Here is a 20,063-nt window from a genome sequence, read left to right on the forward strand (position 1 = left end):
TGATGAAGGAGCTTGATGGTAGACTATACATTGGGCTGATACAACCAGAGGCTCTGTGGGAGACAGATGAGTCGTTCTGCTCCCCATAAAGGTGTATAGCCTAGAAAACTCACAGGGGAAGTCCTACGTGGTCCTAGAGGGTCACTATGAATTGGAATTGACTTGATGGCAGTGAGGTTTTCAGTGAGCTAGACCTGGAGGGGAAACGAATTTTAGTTCTCCTGAATTCTGTTATCAGATTTAATGCAAATACAAATGGCTTCAAACAGGTGTCCTAGAAGAAGGATTAAATATGTCCACGGTTTAGAAAGTCTAGCTGAAGTTCATGCTGCTCCCTCAGCAGTGGGCTGTTATTTGTGGCAATTTATATTGTCAATTTGAAATCTGAATGTCTGGTGTTCACATAAAAATATAATGCTGATCGCTTCTCGGCCTTTTGGCTAAGATCAAGTGTAGTATCTGTTCTTATCAGTTTAATATCTGATACGTCCTCTATCCGAGCACAATATATTAAATGGACTTTTGGAGCAGGGAGTTGGAATAGGAGCTTGCTCCGTCCACTCCACGCATCGACCTGGTATTGCAGTACTTCTGGGAATGGTGCACTCCCTCGGAGGACTTCTCAAAAAAATATGTATATATATATAATGCTGTTTATACACTTTGGAAGCTAATTAAAAGGTTATGCTTTGATTATAGACTCCAAGGAAATGAAAAATGTTTTCAATCCTCAAGTTTTGACTTTTAACAGTCTCACTAGTTTCATCTGTGTTTAATCAAGGCCAAAACCACAATTAGTTTTAAGACTCTACACAACATACAAACGAATCCAAATTGTTTTCCTCGCTAAGGAAATTTATCCAGCATTCTACCTTGTAAACCTAATCCAGAGGCACCTTGGGCATCAGGTCTGGCAATCTGCGTTAGAGGTCACAGCCTTGTTCTACTCTACTTTTTATCTCTTCTACTCTCAGAAGTCTAAACAGAAGTTTCATTAAGAGGTATCTTTTATAGTATCAAGGGTAACTACAGTGCCTGTAAAAAGGAGCCATCTACCACTGTTTATGCTGAGTAGATCTTTAAAAACCAAACAAATCCACTGCCATCAAGTGGATTGACTTACAGTGACCCTCTACAGTATTTGTGAAACTATAAGTGTTTAGGGGAGCAGCCAGAATCATCTTTCTCTTGTGGAGCGGCTAGTAGGTTTGAACCACTGACCTTGCAGTTAGCAGCCCAACACATCCATCAGCCCTAAATCTTAGAATTGCTTATCATCACACTTCCTTTTCAATCTGGCCTGTCTGCTAAGACTGACTGAGGCAGTGTATTTCTTAGGGAAGACTTATTGTCACACATAAGAACCAGTTGGCTTTTATGATTATGACTAGAGCATAAATACTGATATCAACACTGGTGACAGTAACCGTCAGGTCACATGTTTCATTTCGGGTTTGTAAGTTAATATCAACTATTAAATTGGGTTAAAAGCTAATGGGACAAATTTGAAACACCAACTCATTAGATACCTGAGGAAAACATGCTTGTCTCAAAATCAGCCAAATTCCAAACCCAAGTTGATGATCTAGGATTCTAGGACAATTTGGCAGTTACCCGCTGGATGCCCAGCCTGAAGATCTGCTTCTGAAAGGTCATAGCCTGAAAACCCTATGCAACAATTCTACTCTGCACACGTGAGGTCACCCTGAGCCAGAATTTGATGGAAACCAACAGCATCATAATGAGCCCTGGTGGTGCTGCCGGGAGCTACCTACCACAAATCCCCCAAGTGCTCTGTGGGAAAAAGATGAGTCAATCTGCTCCTGTAAAGATTTACAGCCTCAGAAACAAACACACGCCACACCACCTACCCACATCAAAAACTAGAACAAAGCTCTACCTACTGGGCCTAATTTTTCCAATATGCATTTTTCCAGCTAGGCGCAGCAACTTGCTCTGAGTTAGTGCGCCCAGTGGCGGTGCCTGGGAAAAAGCTCGCTGGTCAGCGAATTTTTCCATAAAAGTACTTTCACTAGAACTTCGTTTTTTGTGATGGCCGATTTAAGAGAACGTGCGGCTGTGAAATTTCGCTTCCTGCTCGGGAAAAATGCCACAGAAACTGTTGTGATGTTGGACATAGTTTACAAGGACAGCACTATGGGAAAAACTCAGTGTGCAAATTGTTTTAACGTTTCCAAAAAGGTGAAATGACAACACAACTTCCCTTACAGATGAAACTGTCGACTCACAGTGCATTTGGAGTTTTTTCCACCAGGTCAATTTGTTAATCAAACTTTCTATTCAGAGGTTCTGAAAAGACTGCATAACAGTGTACAACAACAAAAAAGGCCTGAATCTGTGGCAGACGGGGGACTGATTTTGTAACCAGGACAATACACCTGCTCATGCAACCATCTCAGTGCATTTGATGTTGGCAAAAAAACATGCCTCTCACCCATGAACTTGACTCCCCTGACCTGGCACCATGCAACTTTGTTTCCACAAATAAAAGGGGACATGAAAGGACAGCAATGTGATGACATAGAAAGGGTGAGGGGGAAAAAAACAAGGGAGGTGCTGTCAGCCACCCAAACATGAGTTTAAAAAATATTTTCAAGAACAGAATCAGAGATTTGATAAATGTATTAAGTGTAATGGAGAGTGGGAAGATTGTTTTGTTAAAAATTAAATACATAGCTTTTTAAAAATCCAGTTTTCTTAGGGTACCCCCTTATATTTGTGGCAGTAAAAAACTACTAGGTTTTCAGTTCGCACATGCATGAGCTTAATCCAAAGAAAACATGTCCAAGCATTTCTCAACAATCACTAGATGGCTACAGACTAGTTCTCTCAAGAAAGTGTAGCTTCTCCAAATGGAAAGGTCCAATTATGAAGTTTCCAAGATCTGCTAGGCTACAATCCTAGCAGAAAGGCCAGCTTAAGGTTACAACAGTCTCAAGGGATTCCAGAGGTAATTTTGATTTTCCGTAAGGACACAGGACAATCATAGGGGACTTATTACGAAGCAATTTTAATAAAATGGAAGAATGCACTGGTGTGAAAAAGTCCAGGAAAGATTTTACCTTTCTTTTTCCTCCCAACAATGTACCTGGTCATACCTCAAGTATAGCAGGAATTTCATTGACTTTTCAGGTTTATATTTATTCCCCAAATGCAAAGATCACAAAAAAAGAACATTGAGTCCCTCAAGGATTAAATTCTTTTTGATACAGTGTAAATTAAAAAGCACAAACTTTTCCCAGGGAGGGTTTACTGCCTGCCATGGGAACGCTTCTGATAGGACGCAGAACTGCCCCTGTGGGTTTCCGAGGCCGTAACTCTCTTTTGTTAAATATTTTATTTCTTTATTAACCAAAGCATTTTTAAACACACCTACACATGCTGACGTTTCATATCACCTTGTTACATTTATTAACATGTTTTAAATGACTCATATTAAGAGATTGACAGTTTTGATTCATCCAAGTAGAATAATTTGCTTTTGCATTTCTTTAAAAAGTTTTAGTGGTACTTCATCCACATTTACAATAGTTCAACCTTATCAAGAAGAGTTGTACAATCTTTTCCACAATTTTAGAACATTTTTCTTCCTTGTACACATTTGTGGTTTTTTCCAATTGTGCAAATTATACACAACATTCACCAATTCAACTACTTCTATATGTACAATTCCATTTCATTGATTATACTCTTCATGTTCTACAACCATTATCGTTATTCCTCTCGAAATTGTTGAGATTGTGACTATTCATGGGAGTACAAAGCCTCCTCTCCCCCACATGGAGCAGCTGGTGGTTTCAAACTGCGGATCTTGTGGTTTGCAGCTCAATGCAGGACCCACTACACCACCAGGGCTATCAGGGGAGGGTTAGAGAGATGGAAATACCACCTTTAGATGTGTGTAGATCTAGGAGGGTACACTGGGTAACAGTTGCTTCACATTTTGATATTTTTCTGTAATTAAACTTCCTATAATTTAGTAGCAATTCACTATATCAGAGATACCAGCACAATTGAGAAATATGAAGAGGATTTTCTCTAATGTTCTGAGCTTGATCAAATTAAAGTTTTACTCAGACTATACCTTGTAGGCTCTACAATTTGAAAACTCAGCAGGTTATAGCAAAGAAGCAGCAGCTACGACAGTAGTGCACACAGGTTGTTTCAAAGATACACACACACTGCCAGCCACCTTTCTTTACTAAATGCTAATATGTACAGCAAGGGCTTCCTCAGCACAAGGGTGCCAAATACAATTGTTCCAGGTCTATTATAAAGTACTCTGATTCTTTACACTGGTTTGTTGGCAACGTAATGCAAAAACACTCATCTTTAGAACAGTACATTGAAGGAAAAGCCTTTTTTTTAAATAATGGGATTCTACTCGAGTATTTTCATCGGTTGTAAAAACTTGAGCCTTGATGTCTCTGTTCTTTTTACTGCGGTTGTGGTCAAAGGTGGGGAAAATAAAAGATTTGAGTCACAAGCATAGATTCCTTAAAGTTAATGATACAGTGACGATGTACAATGATCTAAGAAGATGTACAGTGGGAGAGCTAGAATCCATGTAAGGTAGAACCCCCCTAAAAGAAGGCAAAGTCAAAGATTACCTGCTAAAATGGATGATGGAGAAGTGGTAAAAGTACACCACCAGAGACGGAACAGTTGTTAAAACACAGAAAAAGGCAGTCGCGTGGCATTCCAACTCTCACGAGTTCCACTCAAGGTTGGTTTCGGGCACCCCAACACCATTTCTAAAGCAGCTGCTTGTCAGGTGAGAGAAGCCCTAGTGGCATAGTGGTTACAAGTTGGGATGAACCGCCAGTTGTTTCTTGGGAGAAAGGTGGGGATTTCTATGCCCACAAAGAGTTACCATCTTAGCAACTCCAAAGGACTGCAGAGAGTCGGCATCAACTAGATGGCAATGACTGTGGCCTTATGGTTCTTTTCAGGTGAGGTATAGCAAAGCACTCATGATGAATTTCCATGAATGCAGATCTTAATGGGTCCAGGTAGGTAAGTGGGAGATGGCAAAAAGGTGGATATAATATGTATCAGAGGCGAGGAGACTAGCCAGTCACGGTACAGTGTAGCAACAATGTATATTGCTTTCCTCTCATTTCTAAATGCTTCCTCCCCGCCCCCTATCATGATCCCAATTCTACCTTACAAATCTGGCTAGAACAGAAGATGTACACTGGTACATATAGGAACTGGAAACACAGCGATCCAAGACGGATGATCCCTTCAGGAACAGTAGTGAGAGTGATGATACTGGGATGGTAGAGGGAGAGTGGGGTGGAAAGGGGGAAGTGATTACAGAGATCTACATAGAACCTCCTCCCTGGGGGATGGACAACATAAGTGGGTGAAGGGTGATGTCAGACACGACAAAAATAATAATTTATAAATTATCAAGGGTTCGTGAGGGAGGGGGAAAATGAGCTGATGCAAGGGGCTTAAGTGGAGAGCAGATGTTTTGAGAGTGATGAGGGAAACAAATGTACAAATGTGCTTTATACAATTGATTATGTATGGATTGTGCTAAGAGTTGTATGAGCCCCCAATAAAATGATTTAAAAAAAAGAATATGTCAGAGAGAGTCAGTGACAAGTCAGACCTTGAGAGATGCAAGGGCAAGGCAGAAATGCTAAGTTGCAGCCTGACCAAAATGTTACAGTATTTTAAAATACCAGATACACAACTTAGAACTGAACACGTGCAAAGAATAAGAACCAGAAGACACAAAGCAATGACCTGAGATTTTCAAGTCACCTTCAGTTAACTTCCCCTCCTAGCAGTTCATGTTACATATTCTCATTCTTTTGCAACTGGTGTGGGAATTAAAAATAAAAAAAATCAAATGTCTTCAACCCTTTTGTTGCAACAAACAAGAGAAAAAAAGAAAATCCCAGAGACATTTGAACAATTTTAAATGCTAATCTTTATTTACTGCTAATTGTGCAAAGGACACCAAATTCAATACCGTGCAGTAAATCAGTTACATAAACTTGATAAGTCTCAATCAGAGGAACCAAATTATTTTCAAAACTGATTAACATCATAGAAAACAACTCAATTCAGCTAATTCTTAGGCGATTTGCATAGTGCTCCCCATTTAATTTTGTTGTTTTCATAAAAAAAAAAAAAAGAAACAAAACATCCTTGGCTTGTTTTCAATTTTTTTAAAATGAAGTTATTCTAAGTTTACATGGCTTAATATGTGCAAATTTTGAACCAAGTGAATAGTTTGTAGGAATTATTCCTTTTAGCAAATGATACCCTCAAGCTAATACAAAGTCGACCGGCTAGTCGACGGATAAACAGGTGAATACAAAAAAAAACGGCTCAATAGAGGGCAAATTGTTCATGAGTCTCAATTTCCTTATTAGGCAACAAGTAATATTCAATTACTTTAGAGTATTAACAAATCAGAAGACAAAATAATCTTAAAGGCAGATAAAATAAGCATTCTAACTAAATCTCGTAAGCACTAACATAAAATGTTTTGAAAACCAATGCCGCAAGAAAAATGGCAGTGCAAGAAGACCTAATAGACTGCTGCATTTTACATATTCTGAGGTACATAATGAGAGGCTGTCGGAGGTGCGGCAATGTAGCTAACTGGCCCAGGATTCCCAGCACCATGCATTTGAGAACCACCATATACTGCACCACCTGGGTGCCAAGGAGGCACATAGGAATACTCTGGCACGTACGGCAGGCACGAATCAAAGCCCGGCAATGGAGGCTGCGCATAGGGATCCGACATTACTGGGTAATACACTGCTCCTCCATGAGTGACAGATGCAGGGTCAGCATTAGTAAAAACACCTGAAAGAAAGAACCCACACCATACAATTCATTAAAGGAGAAACTCATGCAACATAGATGACTATTGTTAAAGGTGAAAATAAAATTAATCATTCACTACAGAAAAGAATCACAGTGAATGAAAACCGGTGACCAGAAACCAGGTTAACAAATGATGACAATTTCCAAACATATACATATATGTATTGCTGTGTGTCAGGTATATTCTACCTAGAGATCTTTCCAGGATGATTTGCGTACCAATCTGCTAAATGCATACAGAAATATTCTCTAGAATATCTAGAGTTCCTTCTCAGACTCTTAAAGAACTCATCACAAGTTATCAAATAGCTTTCCAGTATTAACATTTATTGTACAAATACCTCTTTTAGCACACTTTAGTCATGAAAAAAATGCATCTGCTATAGAGTCTGGTTCATACTAAAGAATATTCTAAAAACCCAGACATTGAAGTGTCAACAAACTATTGTCATGAAGATTATAGAATCATGGCATTTGTTACCAAGGGTCAAACTCAGTGACAATGACTATTCTTTACACTTGGCTTGCTATTGTGCCTACATGTTATATGAAAAGGAATGAAAAAAAAAGAAAAAGGAGAAAAAAAAGAAAAGGAATGCATCATTACTTGGTATAACACACATCAACGTGCTCTTTGAAATTAAGATTCTCATTGCCTTATGTAAACATACCACAATTAAAACCCTCCGCAAAAGTACACTGACAAAAATTCAGTAAAAGTTGCCATTTGAATTTTTACTACCGTGGGCCACATAATTCATCCATAGTAGGAATACAATGCTGTAGAGCTAACATTTCAAAATAATAATGTTTAAAAAGAGGCCTGCTGGCACTGTCAGCTAAGCAAAGGACTGCTCAGCATGAGGTTAGTGGTACAAACCCACCAGCAGCTCCACGGGAGAAAGATGAGGCTGTCTGTTCTCATGAAAACTTACAGCCTGAGAAACTATTAGAGTCACTATGATGAAGGCCGTGGTTTTGAAATCTGCTTAGGGAAAGGAAAGGAAGAAAGGAAACTAGCATTCTTAATGTGATTCAATGAACAGTATACTTAAGACATTCCATCTCAGCTAGGTCTTTCAACCAACCACTCTGGGAAGTCCAGTATTCCCCATTTTATAGGAAATCTGGCTTAAAGAGGTTAAGCAATCTAGCCAATATTGTAATCAGTAAGGAGCAGTGCTGCAATGTGAACCATATTCAGTTCTGTTAAGTCTACATTATTTCTTCTACCCCCATGCTGATTCTAAGAAGGACTGAGTAAAGATCCCATTCCAAGCCCCACAAATGCCTCTCCACTGTATTATTCTGAAATCAGGCACAGAACCAGCGCTCTACGGTCTAGCACGGTGGTTCTCATTTGGTCTCAGAATCTTTTCTACACTCTCTTTTGGTTAAAGTAGGTGAAGAAAATCTGGCTTAACACAGATACATAGTTGAAAAAAGAACAAAATATTTAATAGCCTTTTCAGATAATCAGAAATACTTTGATAGCTACACCAAAATGAGAAAAAGCTTGTTTAAAAACTTCTACTTAGAGGTCACCAGAAATGTGGACTTTTCATATGTTCTTACAATTCAAATCCAATATTCTATCGCATACTTTGATATTTCTTACAAAACCACACATGGGTAAGAAATAACATGTTACCCACACATTACTGGGAAAATACTGTTCCACCGAGTCATACAGGCATTCCAAATATTGAACAGTTCATGATACAATGTAAACTATTATATTCATCTACCTACATTATTCCAGAAGTTCTAAATATTAGGATTCTGTCAAGCCAGAGTTCTGAAAGCAAGTTTTCTAAAATTTTAATTTTTACCTGAAAGCTTGATTTTGATTTTTTTAAAAAATACTTTTATTGGGGGCTCTTACATCTCTTATCACAATCCAGATTCATCCAGTATGTCAAGCAAATTTCCACACCTGCTGCCTTCATTTTCAAAGCATTCTCTTCCCACCTGGGCCCCTGATATCAGCTTCACATTTCTTCTCCCACTCTCCCCTGCCCGTCCACCCTCCCGAACACTTGGTAAGTTATAGATTATTATTTCCATATCTTACATCGTTCTCCGCCTCCCCTCACCCACTTTTCCATTGTTCGTCCCACCAGGGGGTTATTGGCTGATCCTGTGATTGATTCTCCATTTCTCCCCCCTACCCTCCCCTAATCCACCTGGTGTCTCTCCTCTCATTGTTGACCCTGAGGGGTTTGTCTATCCTGGATTCCCTCTGTTTCTGGCTCTTATCTGTAGCAGTGTGCATGTTCTGGAATAATCCGATTTGTAAGGTAGACTTGAGGTCACAATTGTGGGGGGAATGAAGGACCAAAGAACCAGAGGAGGATTGTGTGCTTCATCAGTGCTATACTGCACCGACTGACTCATCTCTTCCCTGTGCCCCTCTGTGAGTGGATGATGTTTAATTGTCTACAGATGGCCATTGGGTCTCCACTCCATGACCCTCCCCCCATTCACTTTGGGTATGATTTTGTTATGGGTCTTAGATACCTGATCCCATCGACACCTCATGATCACATAAGCTGCTGGTGTGCTTCTTCCATGTGGGCATTGTTGCTTCTCAGCTAGTTGGCCGCATTTTTACCACCTTCAAGCCTTTAAGACCCCAGACGCTAGATCTTTTGATAGCGAGGGACCATCAGCTTTCTTCACCACATTTTCTTTTCTTTTTGTTTTTAATCAGTCTCCATGGAGACCTTCAAAAATTGCCAGTGACAACTATATTTCAAGTCGTCACGGTGGGGTACTGGGAAAAGTTTTCAATTAGCAATAATCCTCCCTCGGGTAAACCTCAGTGTGCAAAGCTTCTTCACCACATTTTCTTATGCACCCATTTTGTCTTCAGTGATCGTTGTCGGAAAGGTGAGCATCAAAGAATGCCGGATTGTTAGAACAAAGTGTTGTTGAGTTGAGGGAGTACTTGAGTTGAGGCCCCATGTCCATCTGCAACCTTAATTCTTAACGTAGAGATATGAGTACATAGTTCTATTCCCCTCTTTTGGACAATATATAGCGTTAGCGATTTTCCATGAAATGAATCACATTTGTTCATTTGGGAAAATATCTGCCAGCTTTCCAAGCTGGAATAACCACACTATGTTTCTTTCAGGTAAAAATGTTCCATTAAAAAGTCAGCTAGTTCAGATTGTTAACAGAATTACACTGTCCTTTTAAGTTAGCTGTTATATTCCATTCCAATGCAAAAGTGCTTTACACGTATTTCCCACTTTTTCACCCAGAATTATTCAAAAATAATTATCGAAGATAATTATTCAAAAATCAAGATTTTTTTAAAATTGGCAATGTCTCGGGACAAAAAAGTACACTTGGCATTGTTGTATCTCAATAGTCCGGCAGCACGGAATATATGGACCTGCTAGCACAGTCTGGGGCTACTGCCTTGTTCTGCATTAGTGTCAAGAGTCCTTACCCGCCCTGGATTTCAGCACCGCCAATGCCTATGTCAACAGAGTGAAAGGGAAAAGAAAATTGTACTGTTATTTAACATACTTTTGGACTCATAAACGCTTGGAAAAAGGTTGCTAAAACCCTCAGAGGTCCACATATTTCTGCTTTGAGAATAGCAGGTCTAGTATATAGGCCAAATGAAACATCTGAAACTCCTTACTAAGTTACACACAACGCAATTCAATTCTTTCTTGCAGGCACACTCATCATGTACTCACCATTTGCTGATGCTTCCGCCTGTGTGCCATCTGTTCTCCCCCCCTCACTGTACAAGTGAGGAATGGCTTGATCAACCAGAGGTTGCTCAGTATACACTGGATAATTCTCCACTGGAAACTGCTGCTGCATTTGTGGCACACAGACCATGGATTGCCAGTAGTTGTGGTGATAGCACTTCAGCAAGAAAGGGCAAAGAAAAACAGCAAACGATTTTACTGTTCCCTATTCTTAAAACAAGAAGCCCTGGTAGCTCAGTGGTTAATGTGCTCAGCTGTTAAACCCACCAGCCACTTCTAGGAGAAAGATATTGCATTCTGCTTCAGTCTAGCAAATCTTTATGAGTTGGAATAAACTTGATGGCAGTGGGCTGGGTTATATTCTTAAAATCTTACAGTTCCACAATGAAAACATTAAACCATGACTTTCAGGTGTGGTGAGACTTTTTTTTCCTTAAACAGTATGACACTTAGAATGATTGTCTTCTAACTTTTAAGATCTTTTGCAACATCTCTTTCTCATATTTCGATCTAGGAATTGTTTTAAGAAAACATTCTTAAGGAAAATACAATGTACTCAAACACCTATATATAAAATGATGCCTTTTTAAGTGTAACTTTAAAAATAAAAAAATAAAAACAATGAATAATCTAAGTGCTCAACAAAAGAAACCTGGATGAATAAATTGTGGAATTATGGTATATCTATGCTAGAACACTGAAAGGGCAATGAAAATCATGTGCACACTGTTAAAACTTCACAAATTATCTAGCACAGTCCATATTTTGTTTTAAAAGCTATAAGGAAATATATCAAAGTATATAGTTGTTATAAAGGTGATTTTGGTTTTCTTTATCCTTTCTCACATGTTCTACAATGAAAATTTTTATTTTTAATGTGAGAAAAGGTTAAAAATCTATTGAACTCCTTTTATTCTCATGATGAAAAAGGCAAGACAATACTCTAAAACAGGGGTCCTCACACTTTTTAAACAGGGGACCAGTTCACTGTCCCTTAGATCGGTTGGAGGGCCGGACTATAGTTTACAAAAAACTATGAACAAATTCCTATGCACACCGCACATTATCTTATTTTGAAACAAAAAAACAAATGGGGCAAAAACACCCGGCGGGCCGGATAAAAAAGGAAGAGACGTGTAGTTTATTATTTTGTAAATCTCAAAACAATATTTAGGAAAAATATTCTCAAGAACAAAATATCCATTGGGACAGACAAGATCCTGGCAATGAATGTTCCATTGCTTTAGGGAATTCAGAGTCTGGGAATATAAACGAATCTGACCATTATCCAGGATACTATCTAGTTACTTGGTAATTAGTAATTAGATAATTATTCATTACAATTCTAAAATGTTTTATTTCTTTTCAGTAGACATGCTTCTTGGTAGATATTTCGGAAGGATCTCTCAGGGAAAATGATCTTAAGAGAATTCTCATCTCAAATCAGAGACAGCATTCAGTGATATTAAGACATTTATCAAGAATAACCTCTATGGCTCAGAGAAATTAGGAAAACCAGTTGAATTAGTCTGATAATTCAACTTTTCACATAAAATGGAGGAACAGCCAAAATAATTAATTTTAAAATAAATATTTAAATAAGCATGATGAATACTCCATTTTTTTTTGGAGACAGAAAATCGGAAGGGTTGGCACATGATGTTACACATGGACGCTAATTAATACATGTTGAAGTGGTGCTGCTTAAACCTCAGCCCCAGTCTACTAAGTGTAATAGCTAGTTAAGTACAGAGACTAAAGCATTCCAAGGCTAGAGTACTAACCTACACTATACTAATTATCTTCAAAAAGAACTTGGGAAAACAAAAACAAAAATTTTAGGCTCCTTACAATGCTCAAATCAGAATTAGGATCCTCAAACAAGATTTTCTTAGCTTGTAAAGATAAAGAATCTGAGTATAACAGCTTATACTTTTTAATACAGATCTTAGCAAAGCAACTTGACTCATACCTGCAATCCCAGATTGAAATAGTACTGCAAAACTTTGGTATCTAAAATTAAAATAAAGAGTTTAGTGAGTAGATGACATAAGCAATTATAACTATCACTTAAAGCAGCGGTTATCAACCTGTGAGTCACATGACCCCTTTGGGGGGTCAAATGATCCTTTCACAGGGGTTGCCCGATTCATAACAGTAGCAAAACAACAGTTATGAAGTAGCAACGAAAATAATTTGATGGTTGGGGTCACCACAACATGGAGCTGTATGAAAGGGTCGTGGCATTAGGAAGGTTCAGAATCACTGACTTAAAGGCTTTTCTCTGTGAACGTTTAAGGTAGGTATCAATGTCATCTTCTCAAATTGATACCACCCTAGATTCTACCTTATAATCAATGACCATTTGACCCTACCACTGTAAGATCACTTTCAAACTCTAAATTTGTCAAATATTTATTTTGTTTATATTCTTAAGTTAGCTAGACTTTACCTCCACAGCATTTGTTAATATTTAGAAGGGTCCAATGAAGGCAAATTATTGTCTCTTGTCTAAAAGCTTAATGCAAAAGTTACATATGCAATTACAAAATAATGCCTAGATTAATTATACCTGCTGAGACAGTCAGCACAGTGTGAAACAACTACCTTTGTTTTTACTGAAGTTTAACTAAAATAACAGTAAAATTATTAAAAGAAGTATTGAGCAAAGAAATCAAAACTTGTTATATCCTGGGGGGGGGGGGGGGGATAAAAGTTCTCCAGAATTGGAAAAAAAATAGTTCTCAAGAATGTAGGGAATTAAAATATCTCACAAATAAATAAATTAGATGTAGGAAGAAGAGGAAATATTCCTAACATTCCAATTTAACAGAATCTCCATAGTACCAACGGCTTAGGAATTAAAACCAGGTGCAGAGAATTCAAGTAAGAATTTAAGCCTGGAATGGAGACTGGCGTGTAGAAGTTGTAAATGCCACATCAAATGTATTCCCAATTAATCTACAAAAGTGGGAGACTCGTAGACGAGTTTACAGAGGAAGACACAGAGTGTTTCATAAGCTAGGAAGTTATTCTAACGGTTCAAGGAATGAAGAAATAAAGATACAACCTAGGAAGGAGGCAGTGGGTAATTTTGAAAACCCCGTACAAGATGTAAATATTTTTAAAGATTAGTCAAGATTGGTATGCAAAAATCAACTTCATTTTTATAAACTTGCCAAGACATAATTAGAAGATTAAATTTTTAAAGATTGGATTTACCACTGTATCCGAAACAGAAATGTGTATTACAATTTTTAGTTTTGACTCGTAGGGACAACAGAATGAACCACTTCTCACAAATGTTGGAATTCCGTGTCAGTCATTATGCTAATCCATCCACGATGTTCTTCTCCAAGGATCGGTTCTTCCTGATAATCTGTGCTAAGTATGTGAGACAAAGTCTTGCCATTCTCACTTCTAAGACATGAAAATTTCAAATACTGGGAATATATAGAACAAAAGACACAGAAAATCATTCCAAAACGGGAGGGGGGGAATGATGCAAGAATCCAATAACAACCTAAAATTAATGATACCGAGAACACACATTAATAGAGACAATGCTGTTATGATGGCAATTCTCCCCAAATTTATCTATAGATTCAGTACAATCCCAATCAAATGCCCAGGTGGCTTTTTTTGAGGAGGTGGGGTAAAACAGCCAGTCAAATGGTAAAGAAAATTACCTAGACTATCCAAATCAACTTTCAGAAAGTTAGTCAACCAATAAAATATTTAACCTCATAAAACTTACTGTGCAGAGAGTATGGTACTGAGGGAAGGATTGAAAGCATCAAAAGCCATGTCATGATTTTTGACCTAAGTGATCCAGTGGAGAAAGGGAAATCTTTTCCCATAATAATTGGATATCCATGAGAAAGGGGAACTTTCAACCTCGACCTTACACCGTACACAAAATTATTATGAGCTACATCACAGACCTAAGCCTAAAAGCTGACAGAATACAGAGGAAAACAGGCAAATATTCTGATGGCTTGGTAGTAGACAAAGATGAGGAAATAAACAGACAAGCTATAGCCTGAGAGAAAGTATTTATCAAACATATTCCAACAAAGGACTGTAAAAACTTCTATAATTCAATAAACAAGATAACACAAATGAAAAATAGTAAAAATTGTGAACAGACACAATACATAAATTGTACGAATGACCAAAATAAGCACACAAACAAAAAAGCTCATCACTGTCATTCAGAAGGGCTAAAAGAGTAGCAACTCTGTATGCTGGTGATAATGAGAAGCAATTGAAACTCTTCAGCACTGCTGGTAGGGGTATAAAATGGTACAACTCCACAAATTTTATAAAACCAAACACACCTATCTATGACCCAGCAGTTTTACCTTCAGTGCTTATCCAAAGATAATGAAAAGATGTATTTCACAAGGACTTTTATAAGAATTTTCATAGCAGTTTTATTTATAACAGGCCCAAACTAGAAATAATCCACACCTAGCCATCCATAGGAAAATTGTTAAACCGAGGAAGAGTCAAACAATGATATACCATCAGCAAAAACCATAAAAAACTACTGATATAGGCAACACCTGAGGTATATCTCAAAAACATTGTGCTGAGTTTAAGCCTTCCATAAAGAATCAGATTACATTCATGTGAAACTCTGAAACAGGTAAAACTAATATTATTTAAAATGGTTCCCTCTGGAGACAAATAGTGGTTGGGAGTGAAGAAAGACTAGGAAGAGATAACTTTGAGAAATTATGATGACTATGATATTTTATACTCTAATAGGGTATATCGACACAAGTATATGCATGAATTTATCTAAACTATGCCAATATAAACTGATCTTTTGTACTCCATTGCACATAACTTTACAACAAATGAAAATAAAACTAAGTACGAAACTCCAGCTAATGAGATTCATGTTGCAGGTTAGAGAGGGAACTATACTGATGTCTATAATTTACTCTGAAACGCAACTGAAATAGAATGGCTTGATTGTTGGATAGAGAAATATATGAAGTGTTATGTACAAAATCAAATGCAGTTAAATATTAATGATAGGATCTTTGTAGTGAGGGTGGTAAGACTTCATCTTACGTACTTTGGACATGTGAGGTGAGAGCAGTCCCTGGAGAAGGACATTATGCTTGGTACGGTGGAGGGAAGGTCCTAATGGAGCTGCAACAATAAGCTGATGCATAAAAACAATTTGGGGGATGGGGCAGGGCCAGATAGTGTTTTGTTCTGCAATACCACTAGTCACTATGCGTCAGAACTGACTCAATGGCACCTACTAACAACATATTGAGAACATGAAATATTCATTGTACCTTGGTGAATGCATGAACATGTTTAGACATGTTAAAAATAAATGTTAAGGAAAAAAGAAAAACGCAAATATCAACATTATGTGTTAACTGAGCAGATCTTGGACAGGAATGATATACTGGATCAAGCAGCCCTTTTAACAAATAGAAATTCAAGGGGAAGAGTCAATGTTTCATTGGTGGTGGGGAGAAGAATTAAAGAACATAAAAGATAACTTGCATTAAACATATATTGAGTTAAGGAAGCCAAGTAAAAACTGTCTAACAAGTAGTCGTACACAAAAGTAAACAAAATCTGGGAGACCATGTCTAAAAATAAATAGATATAAGAATCATCTCCAAGAAGAGAAGTAATGCTCGAAGTAGAAAAAAGAACAAACTGGAGTTGCTGACAATATTGGTGATTACCTTAGGGGCTGGGGAAAAATAGATTTAAAAAAAGCATCTAGAAAAAAATATATCAGCAAAAGAAAGCAAGAAAAAGCCATAAAAACGTTCGATTACAATTATTTTTCTGAGAAATAGTGTAAAATTGAGCATAATTCCGGATAAAAAGCAACTTTCTTAGTAGTTTCATTAAACAAGAGTACATGGCAGAAGTCCCAGGTGAGACAGATCTCCTCAACACATTCTGCACTAAAAAACCGAAACAGAGCTGGTTTTTAAAATCCACACAGAATTCTAAGTAGTATAGAGTGCAACAATTTCACACCCTTGGGAGAGAGACATTTTTTACTCCTGCTTTTCTAGAGTTGAGAAAAGCAAAGATAGTCATTTGAGAATCTTGTTGAAGATAGACATGTAGCCACCAAAAGAAAAAAAAAACCCAAAACACCACATCAACTCTCCTAATCCACTTGCTGATTTGACTTTCTAATTTATGAACTCTTCCAGTAACTAACCTAGTCAGTCAATTCACATTTGATCTTCTACCCTAGCCACACAGCTCAACAAAAAGAGGATATGCTACAACATTAAAAACACAAACCTCATAGTTGTATAAGCTTCACTCAAATCTCAGTATCTACTTACCTTGGGGCAGATCACTGCCACTAGGATCACAGGAATAAGGTGGAGGTGGTGGTGGAAAGTTTGAAGCATCTCCCATCTCAAGAGGTGGCGGTGGCGGCGGCGGCTGTGGCAAGGGCGGGAGTGGTACAGAAGTAGCAGCAGCAGGGATGGGAGGTGAGTGGTACGGGTAGGATGATGAAGCAATCACTAAGAAGACACAAACCATTAACCAGCAATGCACAATTGACACCTTACAATGCAGTAGCTCATCTCTTCCTTCTCTCCCTCAATATGCTTTGACTTAAAGTAAAAAAAATTGGAAGATGAAGCACCCACATTCTCTTATATGCGTTAGTGCAATCTAGAAGTTTATAAGAAAAAGTCCTGAGTTTGAGAAGCTACTTGAAAATCTAAGAAAAAAATGGAAGTGGCAGAGCTCTGGCCATCCAACCTCGAGACTTTTCAATAAAAAGGCCATTAAGGCAAAATTTTTACTTAGCTTAACACTTAATGCAGTCTTAAAAATCTTTTCAACAATCTGAGATTCTGTTAAGATGTGAAAGGTGGACAAGAGAAAGGTTAAACAACACAGGTTACAGATTGCAGCAATTCTTCAATGTTTCTATTGCCAGCATCTGAAGAATATGCAGAACTCTAAAACCCAACAGTTCCATATTTTAAAATAGTACAGAATCAAAAAGAAAGACTGGCAAGATGAACTATGTGATCACTTTAATTTTTCTGTACCTGTTTACTCACAAACCTTATTTACTAGGCTCACTGTTTTGATATAAGAATTACAAATATATTACTTGTTCAAATATTAATAAGTTTCTCTATGATAAATGAAATAATTTGTTTAGAACCTGGAAACAACAAACATCTTCAGTGTTGCATAACATGCCTGATTTATCTGCTAATTTTTTAAAATATTTTTTAGGGACTCACACAGCTCTTATCACAATCCATACATATACATACATCAATTGTATAAAACACATCCGTACATTCTTTGCCCTAATCATTTTCAAAGCATTTGCTCTCCACTTAAGCCCTTTGCAAAGTCCTCTTTTTCCCCTCCCTCCCCGCTGCCCCCTCCCTCATGAGCCCTTGTTAATTTTTTTAAACATTTTATTAGGGGCTCATACAACTTTAGGGCAAAAGATGAATATTACAAGTAATGGAGTTTACTCATATTTAAATGAATTGTTTTAGCCAAATTCTAAATTCAAGTCCTAAATTCTATCAGTGAAATTAATACTATCATTTCAAGCCTGAGAAGCACAGAAAGTTTATCTCACTTAAAAAGGGTTGAAATTCAATGTTATTGTTAGAACAATGAATTTACTACAGTAAAGCCAAAAACACCAAACTCATTGCCATCAAGTTGATGCCAGCTCATAGCGACACTGTAAGACAGGTTAGAGCTGCCCCTGTGCGTTTCCAAGACAGTAACTCTTTATAGAAGTAGAAAGCCCCGTTGTTCTCCCAAGAGTCGCTGGCTGTTTCTAACTGCTGATCTTGCAGTTAGCAACCCAATGCATGAACACTGCGCCACACTTCACACAAATGGAACCTGGGAACCTGCCATTCTAGTAATTTAGGAAAAAGAACTTAAAAAGCTGAGGGTGCGATGCTACTGTTTTTTTCTCGCACAGACAAGATCCTTTACACTACTATTACACTCAATGATAATGCTTTATAGATTTGTAAGATAATAGGAGATCTGTGTCATAGCAAGTTGAAACGTCATAAGCTGCTGTTTGAGGATAATGAAACAGATGTGTCTCTTGACTGTAGTGGTGGCTACCCAACTCTATGCAGGTACCAAAGACTGGGTTTTCCTCTAAGTGGTTTGGCATTTCGATATACTTTTTAAAATTGTTACTCGAATAATCTGAAAATGCTCTAAAGGGTTTCTAGATTTGTTTTCTATAAAATAATGCAGCTTCCAACAAAGCTCCACATATTCCTTTTCAACTACAACCCAAATGAGACTATCTTTTAAAGCAAATTATGTCAAGTTAAATACCTGCGCACTGCAACAACCAAAGTATTACAGAAAATGACCTCTTAGGGTTTTCTTGGCTAATGTTTACAGAAGCAGATTGCTGACTCATACCAACCCTATAGGAAAGAGACCTGCCCCTGTGGGGTTTCCTAGGCTTCAACTTTTTTACAGGAGTAGAAAGCCTGTATTTTTCCAGTGGTTTTTAACTGCTGAGCAGCCCAATGCATACCCACCACCCTACTGTGGTTTATAAGGACATTTCAGGATATAATATGATTATACGTAGAGTAGGGCCCCACTTCGCTGAGGCAGGACTCAGGTGCAAAATATAAGGGGTTGTCAATAATTCTGTAATATACATAAACGAAATTATCAAAACTTTAACAGAGGCTTGAACCATGCTCTTGCATGACCCTGCCTCACTCAACTCAGCCTAAGCTTGGCCCAGAGATCTTGTCTTTATTTAAAAGTTTAACCTGTAAACAGAATCCACCAGTTGCTCCATGAGAGACAGATGGGACAATCAGCTTTTGTAAAGGTTTACCAGCCTTGCAAACTCTGTCCTTGAGGGTTTCAATGAGTGGAGATGGACTCAATGGCCAATGGCTTTAGAATTGTTCATTACATTTTAGGCTTTTTCCTTCATCTTCATTTTTTTTTTCATTTAAATGCTAAGATGTTATTTACGTATCTTGATTACTGTGATTACTTTGCTATTTTCTTAAATTGTGCACCTGAAGTGAGCAAAGCACTAGTCCTGGTCCTTGTAAAATGGAATAGGTACCTAAACATAGTTAGAAGTTAGCAGGATTTAAGCCTAGGAGAAGAGACATAATAAATAAGTCATGCCACTTCAGGCAACTGATGTGGTCCTGCTACCAATAGTGATAACCATGTAGAAAGATAATCATGTAGAAGAGAGAAGTGAGGAATCAGAATACCTTCCCACTTCCTCACTCTAAGCAGTATAGGATATTGAGCAATCATTTCCTGGGAAGAGTGAGTGGTAGGGACAAGATCTGTTATTTAAATTGACTTTGGAATTAGTACAATAAGACTACAGCAGCCATAAATAAACCAAAAGAGATTTCAAGAGATTTGTCAAAGATATCATTG

General features: G+C 37.8%; 1 protein-coding gene and 2 non-coding genes across 5 annotated transcripts in view; 1 reads left to right on the forward strand and 2 right to left on the reverse strand.

Annotated features, from left to right (window-relative positions):
* The first annotated feature begins 420 nt into the window (after nt 1-420).
* LOC142435135 (U2 spliceosomal RNA) lies at nt 421-611 on the forward strand. The gene has a single exon (XR_012781267.1). It is a non-coding gene; the product is annotated as a U2 spliceosomal RNA (small nuclear RNA).
* Nucleotides 612-5,979: 5,368 nt separating this feature from the next.
* Nucleotides 5,980-20,063, reverse strand: part of ALG13 (ALG13 UDP-N-acetylglucosaminyltransferase subunit) — a 70,928-nt gene continuing 56,844 nt past the window's right edge. For all 3 annotated transcript variants that reach the window (XM_075538954.1, XM_075538953.1, XM_075538952.1), the window contains 4 exons: nt 16,958-17,143; nt 12,583-12,623; nt 10,593-10,767; nt 5,980-6,855 (listed from right to left, as the gene is read on the reverse strand). In XM_075538954.1, coding sequence (XP_075395069.1) covers nt 6,590-6,855; nt 10,593-10,767; nt 12,583-12,623; nt 16,958-17,143 — 668 coding nt within the window. In that variant the 3' untranslated portion in view covers nt 5,980-6,589. The remainder of the gene's footprint in view (nt 6,856-10,592; nt 10,768-12,582; nt 12,624-16,957; nt 17,144-20,063) is intronic.
* Nucleotides 9,590-9,725, reverse strand: LOC142435175 (U4 spliceosomal RNA). The gene has a single exon (XR_012781287.1). It is a non-coding gene; the product is annotated as a U4 spliceosomal RNA (small nuclear RNA).

This window comes from Tenrec ecaudatus, chromosome X (genome assembly GCF_050624435.1).
Source record: "Tenrec ecaudatus isolate mTenEca1 chromosome X, mTenEca1.hap1, whole genome shotgun sequence".
Classification (NCBI taxonomy): domain Eukaryota; kingdom Metazoa; phylum Chordata; class Mammalia; order Afrosoricida; family Tenrecidae; genus Tenrec; species Tenrec ecaudatus.